The 18,939-nt window shown below is 33.8% G+C and overlaps 3 protein-coding genes across 5 annotated transcripts; 1 reads left to right on the top strand and 2 right to left on the bottom strand.

The window, feature by feature from the left end:
- Positions 1 to 18: 18 nt before the first annotated feature.
- Positions 19 to 7,824, bottom strand: LOC123210224 (protein DMR6-LIKE OXYGENASE 2-like). 2 transcript variants are annotated; one of them, XM_044628469.1, is made up of 7 exons: positions 7,798 to 7,824; positions 7,489 to 7,600; positions 2,263 to 2,440; positions 1,316 to 2,115; positions 899 to 1,146; positions 501 to 822; positions 19 to 389 (listed from the first exon to the last, which is right to left on the bottom strand). In XM_044628469.1, exons 4-7 carry the CDS (start codon positions 1,547 to 1,549, stop codon positions 126 to 128), a joined length of 1,068 nt encoding a protein of 355 aa, XP_044484404.1. In that variant the 5' UTR covers positions 1,550 to 2,115; positions 2,263 to 2,440; positions 7,489 to 7,600; positions 7,798 to 7,824; the 3' UTR covers positions 19 to 125. The 2 variants fall into 2 exon arrangements, with proteins under 2 accessions (XP_044484404.1, XP_044484405.1); XM_044628470.1 differs by lacking the exon at positions 7,798 to 7,824 and adding an exon at positions 7,109 to 7,220 and having other exon boundaries at positions 7,489 to 7,602.
- Positions 7,312 to 7,939, bottom strand: LOC123210225 (mitochondrial import inner membrane translocase subunit Tim13-like). The gene is made up of 2 exons (XM_044628471.1): positions 7,798 to 7,939; positions 7,312 to 7,600 (listed from the first exon to the last, which is right to left on the bottom strand). The coding sequence occupies exons 1-2, from the start codon at positions 7,906 to 7,908 to the stop codon at positions 7,451 to 7,453; spliced, it is 261 nt and encodes an 86-aa protein (XP_044484406.1). The 5' UTR covers positions 7,909 to 7,939; the 3' UTR covers positions 7,312 to 7,450.
- A 1,171-nt stretch (positions 7,940 to 9,110) lies between these two features.
- On the top strand, positions 9,111 to 13,230 carry LOC123210853 (B3 domain-containing protein Os03g0120900-like). Of its 2 annotated transcripts, XM_044629345.1 has the most exons (3): positions 9,111 to 11,001; positions 11,487 to 11,558; positions 12,666 to 13,230. In XM_044629345.1, the coding sequence occupies exon 1, from the start codon at positions 9,669 to 9,671 to the stop codon at positions 10,866 to 10,868; it is 1,200 nt and encodes a 399-aa protein (XP_044485280.1). In that variant the 5' UTR covers positions 9,111 to 9,668; the 3' UTR covers positions 10,869 to 11,001; positions 11,487 to 11,558; positions 12,666 to 13,230. The 2 variants fall into 2 exon arrangements, with proteins under 2 accessions (XP_044485280.1, XP_044485279.1); XM_044629344.1 differs by having other exon boundaries at positions 11,487 to 13,230.
- Positions 13,231 to 18,939: the final 5,709 nt, after the last annotated feature.

Below are 18,939 nucleotides of genomic sequence, written 5' to 3'. Positions count from 1 at the left end.
TAATTCCTAACACTAACCTGAATTAAAATTACATAACATTAAACTTTATTACAGATGAAATACAATCAATAACTTGATGATGGTGAAATTATCTCTCCACAGACACCTAGTGCGTTTATGACTAATTATAAAGATGAAGCAGTTGTAGAGATCTTGAACATGTCCAAGCAGCATTCAGTTTCAAGTCCCCTCTTCCAGAATTTGTCATAGTATTCAGCATATGTAAAGTCTCTATAGACAGCAGGGTGGTCATGGTCGATTAAATCCTTGGCTGGACCTATTAAAGCATCTGGCGATGGACAATAAAAGGTTGGAATAGATATGCGTTCCTTGTCACAATTCACCACAGCTCGATGAAGCACACTCTTGTACCGATCATTGCTGAGTACCTTATACAAATTGACCCACCACAAAATTATTACAATATTTAAATATAATATGTGCTGCATGGCGCACATGGACGAGAGACAGTTGTTTTATTATCTATACAATGAATTCACCTGCATTTGGTCACCGATGTTGATGATAAAGGTATTAGGAATGGGATTGACAGCAACCCATTTGCCATTCCTGAGAACCTGAAGGCCAGGCACATCATCGTGAAGAAGAATAGTGATTAAATTAGGATCAGTATGTCCAGGAAGTCCATAAGTTAGTTCAGGTTGTGGACAGGGTGGATAATAGTTCAAAGCCATGTGCTGGCCATGTTTGCTTAATGCTTTGTCTATATAATCTCTTTGAAGCCCTAAACTCTCTGACATGGCCTCGAGTAGTCTCAACACTAATCCCCTAATACTTATACAATACTCGGCCACGTCTTCCCTGTCAACACACGAATTTATTAATGAAAGATACATGATTTGCCAGCTATAGAGTTAAGTGTGTATGTATACAGTACCTGAAGGATGGAGGATTAGTAGGCCACTCATGGACGTAATCTTGAAGAGGATAGCAATGAAGTCTCAAGAAATCTCTCCAGTTAGCCACCTTTTCGGTCTTAACATTAAAACTAGTGGAGAGTCTAGTGGTTTTAGAAGGGTCATCAGAGTAACTCTTCAACCTCTCACTCTCTGGCAATTTGAAAAATTTTCTTGCAATGTTTAACATGTTATTGATCATTTCCTCTGTAATTCCGTGGTTCTTCACCTACGGGGACAGGTATACATATACATATATATATATATATATATATATATATATATATATATATATATATATATATATATATATATATATATATATAATGAAGAGTAAGATGTAGTCATAGCAAGTTGTAGTCAAGTTAAAAGAGAATTGAAATTAATGAAGTATGAACCTGAAAGAAGCCATCGTTTTGGCATGCTAACGCAATCTGTTGGATGATTTCAGAGTGGCGGGGACCATGAAGACCATCAAGGTCGATAAGAGGAATAGAAGAAGCATCTGATACCTGGACTTGTGTGAGATTGGGACGGTCATTGAAGGGTCTGATATAATTAGAGGGAACATTTTGAACAGTGGATGCAAAGTCAGAGAGTAGGAGCTTGGTGGAAGTGGTAGGTGTAGCCATATGGATGATGAATTGAAGATGGTGGGTTAGATAGTGTTGAATTTATAGGAATTAGGAAAACAAATTGCAGAATGAAAAAAGAGAGAGGAGACGGTAGCAGGAATTGCCGACTGAAAATTGGTGCTGGACGATAGATATCAATGTCAGCACCGACTGAGTGTGCCGTTGGAATTGACAAAATAATTGCTACTGTTGCATTCAAAAATCTTAATCTGGGAGTGGGAAACTGTGAATAGGGGTTGCATACGTACGCATATTCAACGAATTTAACAATTAAATAAAGCGTACATGATTGAAAAATTCATGCTTGTTCTAGATGTAGAAATTAAATAATTGGTATAGTTTGAGCATTCGTCATCAATGGAGCATCTGCAAGTTACGTCACAAGATGAAGATGATAAAGAATCAAGGAATACTAGGTTACTTATGACGTTTTCTTTCTGCAAAACTAACTTGTGATTGTGCAGTAATATAAATTAAAATCCTTGGTATGGTATGTTTGATTCTGTCAGTTCAAATAGGCTGAGTCTGAGACGGAATGTAGGACCAATAAGTTAAATGCCTGCCTGAAATGACAAACAAACAAACAAACAATGAATGTTAAATTACGTATGTAACATGACATTAGCAAAACGACGATGAATACCAGCCTTTGCCCATTAGGATTATAATTGCATTCCATTGCTAAAATTAATACTAACAATTGGCATTACCTACAACTTCCCACACGGTAGGTTCCACATCGTCGAAATCTTTATACTAAATACATAAAATAAATTGCCATTGACCCATCTCCTTCATCACCAACACCTCATACTTATTTTAAAAATATCACATGTTCTGCAATGAAATTTGCACCATCATCGATTGCAACTTGTAGGATCCTCTCATCTGCAAAAACTCACCCATTAACACCACACACTCATTTATCATATTGCATATATAAATGCCTCCTGTGTTACTTGAAAATGATAAAACAACTCTGACGTAAAGCTCAATTGTGTCCAAAACGTACAACATTATTAATATTAAACCAAGATGTTACAATAATTTACATGGATGCGGATGGCTTTTTGGTTTTTGTAAGGTCCATCAATATGTCTTTTTTTTTTTACATAATATAGGCAATTCTATAATATTTACTGTAAATTGATTATGATTACTAACCCAAAACACAATAAACAAAGGATTATGCTAAGGGTCTCACATGTCGGTATGGAGACTCTGCATCAAGAATAAGATGCATAAAAAATTCGGCATGTTTTTGTCATTTAACTTGTGGGCCTAATTGCTTTATAACTTTAGCGAAAGAACAGCAGCTCTGCCGACAATGAATCTGATTGAGAACATAGTTGTCAAAGACAAAAAGCACCAAAAGGTCATGAGGGGGTGAAGTGAAGACGTCGACTTTTTCCAAACGCGATTAAAAAATTCCATCAATTTTTTTTATTTCTACTGAATTTAAAATAATTTTTTAGTACATCAACAGTAAAAAGTTGATGGAAAATTATATTAATAGTCTCAAGCCTAATAACAATTAATTATCACACCTAGACTTATTTGACAACTATCTATAAAGGATTAGTGACCCTATTCGACGATCTTAAATTTTTCTAACAATCTCTTTAAATCCCTTAAAACTTGTTGACAACCTCTTGACGATCTTAGAATTTGTTAGCAAGAATTAAAAAATCAGATCAAACCAATCGATTAAATAGAAAGAACCGTGAATCATCACTGTAGACAATTATTATAAAAGACATGACCGTTTTGAGTTTAAAATCAGTTTGAATCGTAATTAAACCGTTAATTCACACCTGAACCGCGGTTTAGGGGTTCAATGAATCCAAGAAAGAGAGTTGAAGTAATCGAGGAGTTTCAAATTCAAGGAACAGGTGGGCCAACTGTTTTACTTGCAAGTCTGAAAGCTTCAGGTGTAGGCGTCAACCTTACAGCCACTTCTCGAGTCTTCTTGTTGGAGCCATGGTGGAACCCAGCTGTTGAAGAACAAGCTATGAACAGGATCCACCGTATAGGTCAGAAGGAAGAGGTGAAAGTTGTGAGGCTGATTGCTGGAAGCAGTATTGAAGAGAGGATATCATCGTGTCAGCATAGATGATTTAAGCAGTATTGAAGAGCTGCAGGAGAGGAAGAATAAACTGGCAAGGGAAGCTTTTAGAAGAACGAGAAATGATCAAAAGGACGTCAGCATAGATGATTTACGCATCCTCATGTCATTGTGTATGTGGTATAGTGCATAGTATATCTGGTATAAGGTATTGTCTGAGACTTTATAACAATTTTAACTAACTTTTGTGGTAAAGAGAAGGGTATGCATGATGCATCCACAAATTCTGTAAAGACAGCTAAGATGGGTAAAGGAAGAACTATTTGCAGGATTTCTTTGGTTTTTTATGGGAAATTCTTGGAACTTTTGAATCAGCTGTTAGCGTGAGAAAACTGATCTTTTCTTGATTAGTTTTTCCCTGCAAGCTCACAACTAGGGGTGTTCAAAACCGGTTAACCGAACCGCTTTGCCCATTTTTTGAACCGAACCGAATTTTCGGTTTGAAAAAAATCATGAACCAAAACCGAACCGATTTAAAAATTAACCGATTTTGAACCGAACCGAAAATATCAATTAACCGAACCGAATTTTCGGTTAACCAATTTTTGAACCGAATTTTAAAAATTATCATATTTTATTATTTTTTTCTAATTTTTTGAAAATTTATTCAATATTCTATTAATATTTTATTAAATTTTTATTCGATTTTTTAAAAACCGATTCGGTTCGGTTAACCGGTTTTGAAAATTTGGCAAACCGGTAACCGAACCGAAAATTCGGTTTTTATATATTTTTGAACCAATATCCGAACCGATTTTTCGAATAACCTATTTTTCGGTTAGGGTTTCAGTTTAAAAATCGGTTCGATTCGGTTATCGGATAATTTTGAATACCCCTACTCACAACACATCGGGAATTGTTATAATTATTTTGTTAATTGTGAAAAGTATGTATAAGATAAAATTTAGTATGTAAAACATATGTAATTAGACATAATTTTTTTAAGTTATTACATAAAATTATAATTCCGTTTGAACCGGTCGGTCCAAATGGTTCGACCGATTCAACCGAAACCAATATTCAAAACGATTTTTACTTCAGTCTGGTTCTAAAAACCTTACTTGTTAGTGATCTCTTCGAAAACTTTAAACCTTACTAAAACCTTAGAAATTGTTAATGACCTTTATATCAAGCCGAAAATTGCCCAGAATTTGCCTAAACTATGCCAAAAACTAGCCAAAATTTGTTTATAACCCTATAATCTAGTTGTAGATAACCTAGATAATAATAAAACGTGTCTTTTTAGTACCTAAAACTTCTCCCAAGGCACTGAAAACGCACTAAAGATGATCGTCTTTGAACCACTAGTTGCTTTGAGTAAAACATCGCTTATGCATTCCTGACAACTATGATTGAGGAATATAACTTCTCCACAAAAACCAATTGTAAACTATCACAATCAATTATTGGAAATTACACCATCAACTAGAAAACTGAAAATTTACCTTGAATATGATAGACTCGCACATGTGTGGAATGGAAAATAATTAGGCTTGTTACATGCAAAATGTAACATCGCTAATCAAATTACCGATTTACTGTCAAAATATTATCAACTCCGAATATACAATCCATCATGATTTTGTTTTTACTCTTTGTAACCCAAAATATGTTTTAACAGCTTAAGGAACTTATATGCTATTTAATTAGTAAAATGTTTTCATCTATAACCAATGTGAGATGTACAAACAAAGTAGAACATTTCTCTTGTGTTTTGTTGATGTGAAATTTGTCTAATAATGTTATATTATTGAAACATCCTTGGTCCAATAGCCTAATCCACTATCAAAATATTATCCACTTTGGACACAGTCTATCATAGTTTTACTTTTGAACTTTGTAACTCAAAACATGTATTGATAACTTAAGGAACTCACAAAGTATTTAACTAGACAAATCTTTTCATCCTTAAGTAATGTGAGATATACAAACAGACCTAACATTTATGTGATACCTTTAGACAAATCTCACGTCGGCAAAACACGAGAGAGATATTGGATCTGTCTATAGTATGTTTGTACATCTCACATCGCTTAAAGATAAGAAGATTTGATTGGTTAAATACTCTGTGAGCTTTTTAAGTTGTCAAGACGTCTTTTCTATTGTAAAGCCCAAAAAACAAAACTAAGATAGATTGTATGTTCAAAATAAATAATATTTTGACAGTGGACTAGACTATTGGACCAACAATGCTTTCAATTGGTATTAGAGTCGTTCCACATATTTGCTTGAGCGATGGTAAAATAAACCTTGGTGAGGACATTGAGTCTCGTAAGAGAGGGATATATGATATCTTTAAACAAATCCCACATCGATAAAACACAAAAGAGATATTGGGTCTGTTTTTATATCTCACATCGGTTAGAAATAAATATATTCAACTTGTTAAATATCCTATGAACTTCTTAAACTGTTAAGACATATTTTAAGTTGTACACCCTAAAAACAAAATTATGATAGTGTGTTCAAAGTGGATAATATTTTAAAAGTAGACCTGACTATTGAACCAAAAATGTTACACAAAATTACTTGTGCCCCCAGTCTTCTAAAACAAAACTATAATTTAATTTCCACGTGAAACAGGTCATTCTAAGAATTTACCAATACTTGTAAATTTCAACCAGACCAATGTTCTCCAGACTATGATGTATCACCATAGATAGAGTAGGCAGATATCATGGGTTGAACCATCCTCTCCTAGATGGGCTTTGTGACCAAAGGCATTGAAAACAACGTTGGTGCTCCACAAGGCCCTCCACAGCGCTTTAAAACATTTTCCTATGACTCAATCTCAAATGTTTATAACCTATGAAACTCTGACTTCAGATGACAAGTATATGTTTGGATGTATTATCACCAGAATTTAAGATGGCATAAGTGAAGCTACTGACATTTCTTTATTCAATGACACTGGTTAACTGGAAGACAAAAGTTAATTACTACAAGAAATGACTACCAAATTATGGATTCAAACTGAACTTACTCAACTTAAAACAGGATAAACAGTGATGATTAAGATGGATCAGCATTGTTATAATAGTAATAATGAAAATTTATCTCTCTTCCCAATGCTCTAGGACTATAAAATATCTAGCAAAGACTATAGAAAGGAGATAATGCATCACCACAGGTTCAGTTGGGGAGCTATTCAAACACAAGAAGGTAAACTGCAAATTATTGCTAGTAAGGAGCAGCCAACCTGATAACTGCAAATTATTGCTAGTAAGGAGCAGACATTGAGTGCATTGAACAATAAGAGTAGACCCTGTTGCTACACAAGATAACCCATATTGCTAAGATGGAAACTATTGGAAAGGAGAGGACAGCTAAGAAGTATTGATCAGCACCCACATTGAGGACATTAACAGGGCACATATTTGTTCAAAGCAAAGTTTGATTATTCTAAACCAGGGTTTGTAATGCTTACAGACCTTAAGATAGTAGAAGGCTATCTGTCAGTTGTATGCAGCAAAGAAGGAAAAAGAAAAGGTGATTCAAGGAAACACTGATTGGCTTCGTACGTCAATTACCAGAGATCATTGTCTGCGCCACAAAGCAATACACATCCAAATAGCAATCATTCTATCATTAACATGTCAAATGCTCAAATGCACACACTTTGCACGATTAAAAATGAAATACATAACAAAGACTGAATTAGAAGAAAATACCAGTCCCCATTCTGAATGGGATTGTAAAAACACATAAAAATTCTACTCTCTAATTCGCAATTTCTCCAATATTTTTCAAGAAAATATTGTAAACAAAAAATGTTAGCGTGGTGCATTAAACAAAGCTCTGCTAATGATACCTGTAGCCTCAATGTAGCGATCCACACACCTAGAAACGCAACTACTGTCGCTACCACTCATGCTTGATCCTGGTTTAGTGATGCACTTCTCAAAGCACTTGCCTGTTAGAGTCTGCGTAACACATGAAATGCCATCACCAAATTACTAAGCAAAAGGAGATAAATATGTATTTATTTCAAACAAGAGTTGAATGAATAACAGATAATGTTCTTCTTACATCTAGGGTTAGTTCGCAGTGCCTTTGCATTATGATAAAATCAAAATACGGAATAACAATAACTCAAAATCAATTAAGAGAGAATGATAACCTCAACGAACTGTTGGGCGTAAGCCTGAGCAAGCTGAGTCTTTAAATTGTCCATGAACTCATCGGTTGAGAACTTAGAAGAGGATCCAGTTGGTGATGAAAAGGAATCCATTCTCTTTCAAAACATGCAGAGAAGAGAGGAGAGGACAATAGTTGTAGGTAGTATAAACCCTAAATTAAACTACTGAGACAAGGGATTGGGTTCGGTCCAAAATTAAGTAAGGCCCAACTTATATTTCTTGACAGAAAACTGACATCAAGCGAGTAATTTTCAATACTATATGGCAATTTAATATGACACAATATTAAAAAATGGGAATAATATTGAGTTTTTTACACTAAAGTTTAGTCCAGGTCAATCTAATACAATTTCAAATTATGTTCGCTCATATTTGGATTGTCATGAAACTAATTCGAAATGATTCAAATATTTAACAAACAAAATGTTACGATAACAAAATTTGTCAAATAACAAATGATATGTGTGTAATTATTTAAAAATTATATGTTATTTTAGATAGCGAGAATGTGATTTGATTACTAAGTCTATTGACATGTTTTTAAAGGATATTAGTCTATGGTTTTTTTAGATTATTTGTAAACAAAACAAAATGTTATATAAAATATTTTGGGATAAAAATTGAAACACTAAAAACATTTAAGAGAATAAAAACAGTAAACAATTTGAAATTATTAACTTAAATTATGTTAAATTGGATTAGAATTAAAAAAGTTTTAATATGCTCCTAATTTTTTTATGCATGATTAGGAGGATTAAGGGTCTCCAACCCCCGCAAACAGCCAGCCCAGCCAAGTGGACTGGAGGAGGGTAAATTAGATGGTCCAGTTCCAGTGTAATTTGGAAGCAGAAGCACCCTAGTCCTCCTGTCTTCTATTCTGCTACCTAATATTTGATTGCATAAGTTGAATTCAAATTTTGAAGGTGCTTTCAAATTGATGAATGAAAAATACCCAAATGCGAAAACCCTAATATATATATATATATATATATATATATATATATATATATATATATATATATATATATATATATATATATATATATATATATATATATATAATTAACATTGTAATTGACCCGTGGGAAAACAGTGATGAGATTACCAAATTAATGCGAAAACCCTAATATATATATATATATCATGTGTTATATTTGATATTAGAGAGCAAAGAATATAGAAATGGAAAACGGCTGTGTTATCACAGATATAATAACACCAACTAGGAGATTATGATAATGACTAGCAAGCTCAATCACATTCACAACCATGGGGTCCCTCCCTATGCATAATCCTATTCCTTCCTTCTCCTCCCCTCCCCTTAACCATTTCTTTTTCTTTATTCTTACTTGCTTCATAATTTCTCTCACTACAATTTTTTTATTAAAGAAAACAGGAAATCAGCCTAACTCCATAGAGAACCTTCCTGGGACGCAGCCTGCAAGAAAAATCACAACTTTTATAATTTCCGGTATTCTTATTGGAATTTGAAGGTCAACAATCTCTCTCTTGAGTTGAAACGTCCTGGGGGAATCTTAGTTTCGTGTTTGAGATAGATGACAGTCAGATGAAAAAAACTTCTACAACCCTCATTTTCTTCTCACCTTCCTTCCTTTTCTTATTCTCTCTCAAATTTGCTAATTTCTTCAACCCCATCTTTTCTTTGGAACAAACAACTTCTGCTATCGCCTTCTAAGCAGTGGTTAATTTTTTTTGTTGTTTTTTTCATCTTCTTCGTCTGAGTAGACTACTATACCCTTTTGCCATTACTCTTCCTGTTGCCTTGATTTTTCTTTATTCCCTAGATCCATCCATCCACAGACGCTAAAGATATCTTTTTGCCAATTAAATTATGGATTTTGGGTCAAACAAACAAGGATTTGTTGAAGAAGATCAGATTCAGATGGGTAAAGCAGCTAAACTTCATTTCTCATACTCTTCTTCTTCCTCTCCATCATCTTCATCTTCTCAGCATCACTACAAAACCCCGTTGCTTCCTCGTAGAAACAACAGCAGCAGATGGGAAGCTCGCCACCAGATGGGTTCTTCGTTGTGCCCATTCTATCAAGAAGATCATAACAACTCAAGGTCAAATGAAGAAGCTATATCAACAAAGCTTGATCTCATGGAAACATCCCAAACAAACATGGATAGTGCAAGTGTTAGCATCGAGAAGGAACACATGTTCGATAAAGTTGTCACTCCAAGTGATGTGGGTAAGCTAAATCGTTTAGTCATCCCAAAACAGCACGCCGAAAAGTATTTCCCCTTAGATTCTTCCACAAATGAGAAGGGTCTACTCTTGAATTTCGAGGATCGAAATGGAAAACCATGGAGATTTCGATACTCTTACTGGAACAGCAGCCAAAGCTACGTCATGACAAAAGGTTGGAGCCGTTTTGTCAAGGATAAAAAACTTGATGCAGGAGATATAGTGTCGTTTCAACGCGGAGTTGGTGAGTTGGGTAAAGACCGTCTTTATATTGACTGGAGGCAAAGACCAGATGCCACTGAACCGCTCCCTACGTTTCCTCTTCAACACCACCATCACTTGTCTTTCAACCGCTCCATTCCTTGGAGTTCTTTACTAATGAGGCCTCCAATCCCGGGAATTCCAAGGGACCACTCGCACTTGTCACAAATCAATAATAACTTTAATCGGAATTGCTACTATAATGACGGTTATGGCAGTGGTAATGTTGCAAACCCTTGTTCAATGGGGTCAATTCTCTACGTGAGATCACAGCCTGCTCATGTAAACCCACAAGTGCAAATAGGAATGGTGGGGTTGCAACAGCAGCTGCAGCAACATCAACAACAGCATCCAATGGTGTTTAATTCTGTGCCGGTGGTCCAAGGGAAGGCGGCAGCCAAGAGGTTGAGACTGTTTGGCGTAAACATGGAGTGCCCCTTGACGGAGTCGGATGAGTGTGACATATTGTCTTCAACCACAATGACAATTCACCAGCCTTCTCAGATATCTTCATCATCACAATCTCCTCTCCAATTAAAGCTTTATAATGGCACCCCACCCAATTCAAACAGCAACTAGCTTTCCAGCAGCTCCCATCGACTTTCTCAACAAAAGGAAGGCTTCCATGTCTTTTGATTCAACATCATCAATCTAATACAATATCTCTTGAGGCTGAAGAAGAAGAAGAAGGAAATGGAAATGGCTAAGACACGTAATAGCTTTCTTTTTTATACTATTCAGTTTATATGTGATAAAATCTCTTCATGCTTTCCAGCAGACGATAATGGTATCAACATCTATCTATAATGAAATCCAATAAAGAGAATGATGGAAGGGTGGCGATTAACTTGTGTAAATTTAGATAAATACATGATTAATATTATATATAAATAGATAGAAATGACTAGGGATGAGATGTAGATTTTTTATTATTGTTACTATTTTTAATCAAGGGCGAGAGAGATGAGACATGATGTTTACCTTTTCTAGGCCTGGTTTCAGCAATGTGTATCCATCCGACTGAATTAGTTTCATTGGAAGATCTTATATTCTCTTTGGCTCACAATCACTAATTCTGGACGTTGTTATCTAGTAATAACATTCACAAACTTTCCTGCCTCAGTAACTGCTTACACCGCTAGCGACCTGATATATATTATTGAAGTTCTAGGCTCTCCTTTGTCTTTACCTTGCTAGGTTGTTGCTCTTGTCGCTGCTTCGTTGGGCACGCCTTCAGTTTTTGCAGACAACTTGCCAGAGCTTTAAATGGTAGAATTCACTGAACTTTGCTCAACTCCTTTTGTTTAACTTTGATTCTTGCTCCCCTTCCTCAATTCCATAAATACCTTTTTATCTAATATATAAAATTTTCCATTTTTCTTTATATATATGTTGCCTTGGCGGGCTCTATATTATAATCAACCTGTTCTTCGTCTGTATTCACTGCATACATAATATCATTAAGTGCTGTTTCGCTGAAATCATATATGGCTGTGCTTCTCCTTAATTTGTCAGTCCTACCTAGTTAGTAGATATCTATAATCATGCACAAGAGTAAATGTAATGCTACTGCTATTTAGCTGGAATGGCTAATCACTTTTTAAACAGATCACCAGTCTAAACTTTTGGCTTTTCTTTCAGGATGGATCAATTTCTTATGTAGGATTCCCTAATTGTTGTAAAGAGTAGAAATCATTCCAAAATTTTAAGTTTCTTACCAGTGATACAAATATATCAACAGTGTCCTCTAAAAGTTGGCCATTTTTCTTTTGTTCATCACCATACCAATTCCTACACTGTTCCAGATATTTGTTCTTTAAACAGGAGAATTGTTTAATTATAGCATAAACAGGTGATATATAAAGGTCACTGTTCAGTGCCCTACAAAGTTTATCATCACAAAGATTGTTCTATATTTTTCTATAGAGTTAACCGGTTTCATATACATATGTATATATTGAATAGCAGGTGAGACTAAATTTCCATTAATAATTAGTACAAGTTATTATTTCCTTTCCTTAATGATTTGTTTTCTTTTATTCCAAGTAATCGATGTAGAGCCAATAATATATATATGAGGTTTGTTGTGAGGTGTTTTGGAGTTATAATCATCATGCAAATATGCAATAGCATAATTAGATCCAATGTATGTTTAAAAGCATCAGAGAATTGGAATGAGTACAGAAAGTTGAGACAAGTTGAAATCGGTGGTGTCATGAATTATGCTTTAATTGTTTGATATTAGATTATAATGTCATAATTAATTACCAAATAGCAATTGAGTGTGTGTGAGTGTGACTACTATCAGTTTTGGAAAACATGTTCGTATCAGAAATTTACAATGATATTTGATGATGTTGTCACTGTTTAATCAAGCTATTTCAAAGCTAATCTTCATGGAGTGGAGATAGAGATGTGGAGGGGATGCATGAAATGATTGACAATATTATTATTCATAGATACCGAGCTACCATATCAATCGCTATTGGATCTTCACTTATAAAATACCATTTAAGAGCAAGGATGGATTCGAACAACATTCCAGTCAGGATGCTACATTCAACTAAACAACCCAGATGTGGAGTAAGGCAAAAAACATGAGCTGAAATCATATAAGCAGCAAATGGAATTAAGAAGAGGTGGACACCATTGCTACATCACTTGATCAATTCTCTTATCTTCTATTCATCTCCATCACTCAGTTGAACATAATGAAATGCATGCAATAGAAATAGAAATAGGTTGGTCCCTGGCGCCTTCTTTTATAATTGTAAGGCTATGAATAGCATCTAGAGAAGAAAGGGAGACACATCGCTTTCAGCGGTGTTTATGAGTGTAATTAGTAGTCGGAAAATAGCCCAGACTGCCTTAACATTATCTTTTTTCACATGCTTCCTTCTTTACTTTCTTTTATATATTTATCCAACCATGTGATTGTGAACTTCTGGCTATTACAATAACACCACAACGTGTTTCATAACCAAACCCTAATCACACAACCATTACTAACCACATGTATAGTTTGAATGCAATGGAATGAGAGATTGTAATGTGGAGTCCCCGGTCTTGAAAGATTGTAGCAAGCTAAGAAGCACGGAAACGCACAGCAGTGTGCGTTTCCACGAATCCGAAACGTTTCGGTTTCCGAAACGGCCCGAAACTGGTACGAAACGTTTCGGGGCCGTTTCGGTAATTTTAGATAAAAGGGAAACGCGTTTCTTTAACAGAAACCTGGGCGTCTTCTGCTTCTGCTTCTGCTTCTACTGGGTGTCTCGATAAATTAATTTGTTCCAGCAAAAAAAATGTCAATTCTGGCAGCATATATAATACTGGATATTAGCAGAGAAACTCACCAAGAAAACATAAAAAAGCTAATTATGGAACAATATATGTTTTTCAAAGAGAATGAATGTTATAGGAATTGGTAAAAATGAAAGAATATAAAAAAACATCTTTGAAACAGAATTTGCTTTCTGCTTGTCCTCGAGATTATCGCTGGAAACATTCATTCTCTTTGAAAATAGGACAGCATTCCATATATTTTGATAAAATATATTGATTTATATACATGATTATTTTCCATTCTAAAAGATAAATATATAAGTATTAATTTAATTTATATATACATGTTTCAAGAACTTGAATTTGTAATTTATTTTTAGTATAAAATTATTTTGTTATATGTTATTTTAAATTGATTGGAAAAAATCAATTGTTGTATTTTTTTAATTAAAATATAGGTTATTGTATTTTTTATAAAAATTTTATATTTATAAAAAAACTCTATATTTTTTATATTTACACGTTTCCCCACGTTTCCGTTTCCTACTTTTTTAAAAAAATACGTTTCCACGTTTCCGTTTCCACGTTTCCACGTTTTCACGTTTCCGTTTCCGTGCTACCTAGGTAGCAAGTAAACTAGGGTTAACATACAGAGGCCATACATACATACATACATATATATATGTGTGTGTGTGTGTGTATGTATGTATGTAATGAATGAAAGAGACAAGTAGCTAGTAATAAAACACGACTCCGTGATTGCCAATACTTTTGCTTTGATGTTTGTGGTATTAGAGGTAGCCTTTTTCACGCTGAAAACTAAATAGACCTGTCACTCTCATCTCTGTCTTCATTTCCACATTCAAACACTCAATATCCCTTATTTCTAAACGACAACAGATACATATTGCATATAACCCTCTCTTCTTCTCTTTTTTAATTATGTTTAGGCTACTCTCAGTCATGATGCAGCAGAAAGAAGAGGAGGAGAAGAAGAAGCTGCAAAATAAAGAAAAAGAAGCACAACGAAAGAAAGATAAATAAAAGCTGACACACCCATTTGGTAATATTGATCAACAGAGCATTAACAATGACAGTGCAAAGAGTGGCAGCCGATCCCAAAAGAACAACCGCAATTATAATGAAGGGAAAGGGACAATTTCCCACCAAAGTTTGGTTGAACTGACAAAATATATTATGCACAGATAAAAAACTCAAATACCTACCTAAATTTTAATTTATTAGAACATACCTACATATTTTTTATTAGAGTTAAGAGATAAATTCGTTATTTTATCTATAATATTTAAATAATTAAAATTATATTTCATTTTCTTTTTTTAGTTTGAAAAATTAATACTTTTTCTCTTAAATTAAATTTTAAAAAATTCACTTTTTTTCCTAAAATTCAGGCACTTTCTCTGACAACTGGCAATCAACGACAAAGGAGTCATCATCTAAAGGTCATCTTCTAGACGATGATTGTCATCCAAATATGATGAGTGTTGTTTAAACTAAATGACAAGCGTCGTCTTCATTGGACGATGTTTCATCGTCCAAATCTAGACAATACTCGTCGTTTAATCTCTAGTTATATTGATCCTCAATGGTCAGAGGATGAAGTGAAGAAAAAATTAAGAATTTGAAAAGAAAAAGAATTATTTTTCAAAGTTTAAATATAAAGATCAAAATTAATTTTTAAAATCTAAAAAAAAAAGAGATAAAATTATATATTTTTAATATTATTATTAAATAAGATTGTACATTTATATTTAATAAAAAATTTAACAGTAATTTAAAATAAATAAATATTTAAATTTTTTTATTTATTATAAATATATTTTTATAACTAAATTAAAATTGGAATAGAGAAGAGTCATTAGCACTCTAACGAAATATCTACACCCTCTTTAACTCAAACAGCCGTGATCGTGAAAAAAATACCTTTGTTCATTTTTTCCCGCTCATGAATTCAAAATCTACAAATCAAATGGTATGATCCTAACAATGTCTATCTAACTGTGCCTTCATGCATTGGTGTCCCATCTTCGTCGTTCAGAGAATCCTTTTGGGCACAATAAACATAAAAAGACAAAACAAATTAAAGACAAAGTAAGTGGGGCTGCCTTTGCCGATGAGATGATGAGGACGGGATGGGGCTTATTTATATATATATTATATGTATTTGTCGTTATTATATGTTATGTTTGTGTAACCATAGCATAGGCCTGTGCTGATTCGCTCTCGCTCATTCAATGCGGGACACCCAGACCGCCGCTAAACCTTACCCTTTACTCATATGAGCACCCATCACCAAAACCGTTCTTTCTTCCTTCAGTTCCTCTCCCATTTTGTTTTACAATTAATTTTCCACTTCACTAATTTACAACCACTAAAGGTCCCCACTTTTATGAATGGTCACTCTTTCTTTTCTCAATTCTTGTGATTTTTTGTGATGAACAGTTACATGGGTTGTCCCTGTACTTCCGATCAGCTACTCATAACCAAAGCACGTAATTATGTTTCATGTACTACTGTTCACAGTTGTGAGAGATTGATGAGCTTGTTCTGTTGTCCCAATCTCTCTTTAGCATTGCATTATTTAATTACCCAAGTCCATGTATAATGAATAAATGACAGTATTAATTTTAAGTTTTATTGAGGCCGAAGGATTTATTCCCTCCCAAAGTATGTTGTCTTCTTAAATTTCCACCATTTAACTTTAAAAATCTTATTTATTCATCCATAGACAGTTAAAATTAACAAAACTCTAACTCCTTAAAATTTTATTTTATTTTCCCCTTCCCCTAAATTTTAAAAACTAACAATTTTCTCTCCTAAGCCAAGTATTAAAAAAATCATATTTCCCTTCTAGGGTTTAGTTTCAATATTTGACCACTCTCTCTAGTGCTATCGACAGTCGTCTCTCTCTCCTTATGGTTCCTCTTTCTCTAACGATTTGCCTCAAAGAGACCCCAACCCTTCTAGCGTCGTGCAATGTCATCTGGGAAGATGATCTTCTCGTTTTGTAGATCTTATCTTCGTCGTTTGGGAAAATGATTTGTCTTCTCAAATGATTTTACACAACACTAAAGGGGATGAGGTCTCGTTGAGGCAAATCATCAAAAGAAGGAGAACCGTTGGGAGAGAGAGAAGGTCGATGATAGTGCCAAAGAGAGTAACCGGATATTGAAACTAAACCCTTGGGGGAGAATGTGATTTTTTTAAACTTAGTTTAAGAGAGAAAATATTAATTTTTTAAATTTAGGGAAGAAATTAGATAAAATTTTAATTTATTTTTAATATTATATATAAAATTATAATTTTACTTTTAAAATTAATAAATTTAACTGTTTATAGTGGTAGAAGAAATGTTCAAAATTAAAGGGTAAAAACGTGCGAATCAGCCCTTTTGACTTTTTATTGATTGTAATTTGTTGGTATTAGCTTCGCAGTTGCAGCTGCAGGAGGCAACATTGATAGTTTTGTTTTCTAGTAAGGCCAAATCACTGTTTCCCACCCAAGGTTTGATGCAAATCTAAATTTTTTATCCATTAATTATCAAAAATTCAAATATATATACCTATTAAATTTTATTATTATTATTAGGGATAAAATTATTATTTAATAAAAATATTTTAAAAAATTAAAAAATTATCATATTTTCACCCCTAAGTTAAAAAATAACAAATTCTCTTACTCAAAATTTAAAAAAATTTATCTCTCCCCCCTAGTATTTTTCTAGACGTTGCTGGCGTCTAGAGACGATGACGTTCTCCCTCTCTCCAAGCTTCTCTCTCAGTGACGCTTCATTTTCAGCTATCGTTGGCTAACAAAATCAATTAAAGGAGATGAATTGGTTGTCTCTATATGAAGATGCGAGTCGTTTTCGTTTGAAGACGAAATAGTCTTTGTGTCTTCATCAGGAGTCAAAGAAAGCTTTTGTCAGTCGAGATTGGCTAGGAACGGAAGGGGTTGATGGAGATGCCAAAAGGGAGAGAGAATGTCACCATTGATATTGTCTTTATCTGTCAGTGATATCCTGAGAAAATCTTAGAGGGAAAAGTTGATTTTTTAAACCTTGAATAGAAAAAAATTTGTTAATTTTTAAACCTGGAGGATGCAATGTGATAAAACTTTATTTTTAAGTATTTTTATAAATAAAAATTTCACTTTTAATAATAATAAAAAAATTTAATAGATGAATAAATTCTTAAATTTTCTGTGGGGAAGTAGTGAAAAGTTAGATTTACACCAAAGTCATTCGGACTTAACTTTCTCTGGCTTTTGTCTCAATTAATGTGACAAAGGGAGGTTCTCGGCCAGCCTTATGGGTTGGAGTTGTCAGGAGTACCAATCTCTGAGCCAAACTAAGCCTGACAGCGATTGAAAGAGCCCACATATGACTATCATTGGCCTTTGCCCTCACCCAAACTTCCCAAATCGTGTTACCGTCGCTAGCTCACCTATCATCATATTTATTTCAAAAGCGGCGTTACATTTCCCCAATCAACTTCAAAATTTTCATCCTGGAATGCTTTGTAATCTTATATGACATTGATTTCTCATTTTGCCCCCATAACTCTTCATTTATGTGGCATATTCATGACAAAACATAGAAAAAATATTGAATATATATAGATATTTTATATTACTTAGAAATGATAAAAATATATTGATTAACTAGCCTATTCCTAAGTTATCAAAAATATATTTTAAGTAAGAAAACTTGTTTTTATTTTATAATAATATCAAATTAAAAAAATATATTTTTATCGATGTGAAATATTTATATATATCTAGCCGTTGTTTCAAATTTTATCGATGAGGCATAGCGTTAATGCCTTCATGGCTTCTTTTTTGGAAAAGAATGACCACTCACTACTTTCTTGTTAGTGGACCAAGTCTTTTGCCTTTTACAATAATGTGGAACAGCCATTGTCTTTTGAACATTATTAACTTGAATTCCTGGCTGGAGTGATAGCTTGAACATTATTCAATTACTACTAGAAGACAAAAATTCACCATTAACAGAATGATTAAGACTGGTTCACTAATCACTAATAGTCATAAACAATCTCAGCTTATTAAAATCGGCACAGGGTTTGGACTGCAAATGAATGCATATAAATATTAACCAACCTTATTTGCTTTCAGAGATTTAAAAAACGATTATACCTGCCAAAATTCAGCCAGTTATAAATTACAGGATGCTATTTCCATATCACTCCCATTAATTAACACAAAATCAGTCAGCTTTCCGAGGATTTTGAATGAATATAATAGATACCATTTCTTATTGCAAATTAATCAAATTAAACACTTGCCAAAATTCATACAATCCCATATCTTAATTAGGTTTCCATTC

The sequence above is a fragment of the Mangifera indica genome, chromosome 3 (assembly GCF_011075055.1).
Source record: "Mangifera indica cultivar Alphonso chromosome 3, CATAS_Mindica_2.1, whole genome shotgun sequence".
NCBI lineage: Eukaryota > Viridiplantae > Streptophyta > Magnoliopsida > Sapindales > Anacardiaceae > Mangifera > Mangifera indica.
This window is presented reverse-complemented; position numbering and strand designations above follow the sequence as displayed.

Excerpts from the sequence above, each read along its gene's own strand:
- LOC123210224 (XM_044628469.1), bottom strand. The coding sequence starts at position 1,549 with ATGGCTACACCTACCACTTCCACCAAGCTCCTACTCTCTGACTTTGCA. Across the intron at positions 823-898 it reads ACTAATCCTCCATCCTTCAG|GGAAGACGTGGCCGAGTATT; the intron begins GTACTGTATACA and ends GTGTGTTGACAG. Across the intron at positions 390-500 it reads ACATCGGTGACCAAATGCAG|GTACTCAGCAATGATCGGTA; the intron begins GTGAATTCATTG and ends AATTTGTATAAG.
- LOC123210853 (XM_044629345.1), top strand. The coding sequence starts at position 9,669 with ATGGATTTTGGGTCAAACAAACAAGGATTTGTTGAAGAAGATCAGATT.
- LOC123210225 (XM_044628471.1), bottom strand. The coding sequence starts at position 7,908 with ATGGATTCCTTTTCATCACCAACTGGATCCTCTTCTAAGTTCTCAACC. Across the intron at positions 7,601-7,797 it reads ACGCCCAACAGTTCGTTGAG|ACTCTAACAGGCAAGTGCTT; the intron begins GTTATCATTCTC and ends TGTGTTACGCAG.